We start from the raw sequence: 3,591 nt of genomic DNA, 5'->3' as shown, positions 1-3,591 counted from the left end.
TTCGAAAAAAAAAAAAAATAATATAATTCGGTTGAGTTTCTTTAAGCATCATATGCAAAATCTTATCTTTTAAACTCGAATTTTCTTTTAATTATTAATTATTTATTTTATTAAATAATAATACTAATTTTCTTTTAATTATTTATTATTAATTAATGTTTATTTGCAATACAGAATTAACCGCGTGAAAGAAAATTTTATAAGTGTAAAAAAAACCCAAAAAGAAAAATTTTTTTTAATTACACCTTCTAATAATTATAATTGCCTGATATCATTAAGCATATTTTTCATTATTATTATTTTCATGTTTATTATAGGTTTATGAATTTTTTTTTGTTAAGTTAAAAAAAAACTTGTTTTTAATGCTTGTTTTATTTAAAAACGTGGAAGTTACTATATTATCTCATAATTAATTATCCAAAAAATAAAAAAAGAAAAAATGGAACGTCATCGGATATTAGAAATTACTCGAGAAGATAACGGAGTGATATTAATATCGTCTTCACTGAATTCTTCTTCTCGATTTTTAATAACATTATTTAAATTTAAATTTTCTTCATCAAATGTTTTATCAATTTCTTTTTCTTCTTCGTCTTCCTCTATTATACTGCTTTGTATCCACTGTTTGATTCTATCTTTTTTTGCTGTCCTATCGACAGTGGTCTCAATTCCGTACTCTGCTAACGTCATCAAAAGTTTATTTTTTTCTTCCGGACTGCTGTGATAGCTGTACATGGAAGGACATAAACCAGCTTCTTCTGCGTTTTCTTTTGTTCAAAAAAATAATTTAAAACAGTAGATAAAGGAGTATTAAAAAAAATGTTTTTACAACAAATTATTTTTAAATAATAAATGACCCACCGCTATTGCTTCTATCGTTTGGGGATTTCGCAAGCCATCTACCTTCTAGATATTGGCTTAAATCAGATAAATTTTGAGGTCGCTTTTCTTCCTTTAATTCTAAATACTTTCTAAACATTTTTTGCGCCTTGGAAGATAGTAATTTGAACATTTTTGGTTTTCGGACCTGCAAAACAAAACAAAAAAAAAAACACTGTTGTAAGTGACAGCAAATGGAAAACCAAACAAGAAATTGCGAAATTGGTAACGGTAGTTTACTGCAACTCACTGAATAGCCTCGACCCAAAAATTTTTTTCGCAATCATACTGATTCGAAAAAAAATTACTTTTAAACTAACTTGCATCATAACACCATTACTTCCATGCCACTGGCAGTAACGAACGTATCGTGGATCATCGGCCGCTGCTTTTTGCCATGGAAGGCAACCCGTTAAACACACAAATATTACAATCCCATACTGCCAAACATCGTGAGATTTATGAGCCCTGACAAAAATTACGGTTTCATTAGCAATTAAAATTTTATTTTTATTTGCTCACAAAAAAAAATTAGTGTATGATATTATAATGAAAGGCATGCCTGACTGATAATTACATTTTTAAATTCAATTTACTTGTAAAAATTTTCTTTAATTTATTATTATAGTTATTGAAATAAAATATTTATCTTACGTGTATGTTTCGTCCACTTTGGTAGCTAAAACTTCTGGAGGAGCATATGGTAGCCATTCGTTTCTTCTGAGAACTTGTGATCCAGCCTTTCTGGTTTCTCCAAAATCACAAACTTTAATTCTAGAAAAATTTGTTTTAAAAACCAATATATTGTCTAATTTTACATCTCTGTGTACCAAGTCTTTGGAGTGCAAGTAATCAACAGCTGACGCAAGCTAAAATAAAAATTTTATCATATTCACATAGATATATGTAAACAGTCATTATTTTAATTTACAAAAAAAAAACTTTTACCTGTTTCGCTACACGTTTGCTATTTTGTTCGCCGATTCCAAATTCAGAAACATTTGAAGTTAAATCACCTATCGGAGCATATTCTTGAGAAAATACATAAAAACCTGGAGTTTCAAAAGCAACATCGTAGGTGGTAATTATATTTTTATGCTCTCCTAAGTGAAGTCCATAGTGAAATTCGCGGTAAAAATCTTCTAATGACACGTATTGTTTTGGTAGCGCTTTAAGAACCATCTCCGTACCGGTAGCTTTATGCTCTGTTAGCAATATTTTACCAAACCATCCTTCTCCAACGATTTGCAATATATCAAATTCTTCTGTCAAACACACCTTAATCGAAAATCAATAAATTTAAAATGATTAATAAAAATACATATTTTTTTTTCATTAAATATGGAAATCACTAATAAAAATCTTTTTTTTTTAAATTGAAAACAATGGTTGATTCTTTTACCAAACAGATTAAAATACAGCCATGTTTCATACTCCTCTACTTTGATCATTCATTTTGATTGACATTTTCTTAAACTACATAAATTATTTCAAATGCAACACTAAAAATAGTTTATTTTTTATTGTTATTCATCTTATTTACAATTTGTAATACAAAGCAGTAGGTTTAAACTTAAATATAAAAACCAATTTCTTTTAATCTTATAATCAAAATTTATTGTTTTAAATCATATTTTTCACAATGGGAAAATACAGAAAAAGCTACATTATGTCCTTCAATGTATGGCTATCACAGTAATTTAGCAGATAATACTAACCCTACTTTATTATAAAAATAGTCTTTAAGCCTTGAATAATAAGTAATTATTATTGATTTTATTATTGAATAATTAAATACAAATATTTTTAACTTATAACTAAAATAGATTTCATTTAAAAGCTAAAATTTTAATTATATTCTTAATCATAAGGTGGTATTATTATAAAAATTATGTATCAATGTATTCTAAACATGTTATTTTTTGTTTAAAAAAAAAAAAAAGCTTATTAATATTTACAAGAAGTAAATATATAATTTTAACTCATAAAAATTATAATAATGTAAATAAATTACTATTCTGACAGAATATTTAAATACATTAACAGACAAACCCTTTTTAGTTGTTTTAGTTTTAGTTGATGAAAAAGCAATTAAAACTTAAATTTTGTGTTAAAAATTAATGAATTAATAATAAAGTCATGATTAATAATGTAATATTTTACTCACTTTTTCCAATTCAAATTGTCTTATTCTATGTATGTTTCCACCAGCCGGTTTTTTTGGTAAATTATTCATTTTTAACTGAATTTTTTTTTTAAAATTCAGTTATTTTTAATTATTTTCGGAATCACATATAAATTTATTATTCACTGTAAAACACGTATTAATTCAAAAATATTAAATGACGTCATTAATTAATTATTTGCATTCATTTAAATTTTGAACGAACGAACAAAAAACAACGTCTCGCAGATAGAAAAACTTTTCTTTTTTTTTTTTTTTTTTGGTACAATGATTATTACAATTTATATTTATTAAAAATAAATTAAAGAGCGATTTAAACGAAAACACATTTTTTTTTAAAAAATATATAAGTACGTTACATAAAATTAAACAATAATAATAATTTTTTCATATAAAAAATTAATCATTACATCAATTTTTTTTTATTTTTTTTTTTATTTAATTTCAACAATGAAAATTTTATAAATATATATATTTTGTTTGATATCTGAATCGTTTAACTTTTAGCCAATGACTAAAATAATATT

General features: G+C 24.7%; 1 protein-coding gene across 1 annotated transcript; it reads right to left on the bottom strand.

The window, feature by feature from the left end:
- Positions 1 to 447: 447 nt before the first annotated feature.
- On the bottom strand, positions 448 to 3,115 carry Phum_PHUM157910 (mitogen-activated protein kinase ERK-A, putative; the record flags this gene model as incomplete). Its single annotated transcript, XM_002424837.1, has 6 exons — positions 448 to 758; positions 862 to 1,027; positions 1,200 to 1,347; positions 1,534 to 1,748; positions 1,828 to 2,157; positions 3,047 to 3,115. 6 exons carry the CDS (start codon positions 3,113 to 3,115, stop codon positions 448 to 450), a joined length of 1,239 nt encoding a protein of 412 aa, XP_002424882.1.
- Positions 3,116 to 3,591: the final 476 nt, after the last annotated feature.

This window comes from Pediculus humanus, genomic scaffold (assembly GCF_000006295.1).
Source record: "Pediculus humanus corporis 1103172107502 genomic scaffold, whole genome shotgun sequence".
NCBI classification, from domain to species: Eukaryota; Metazoa; Arthropoda; class Insecta; order Psocodea; family Pediculidae; genus Pediculus; species Pediculus humanus.
This window is presented reverse-complemented; position numbering and strand designations above follow the sequence as displayed.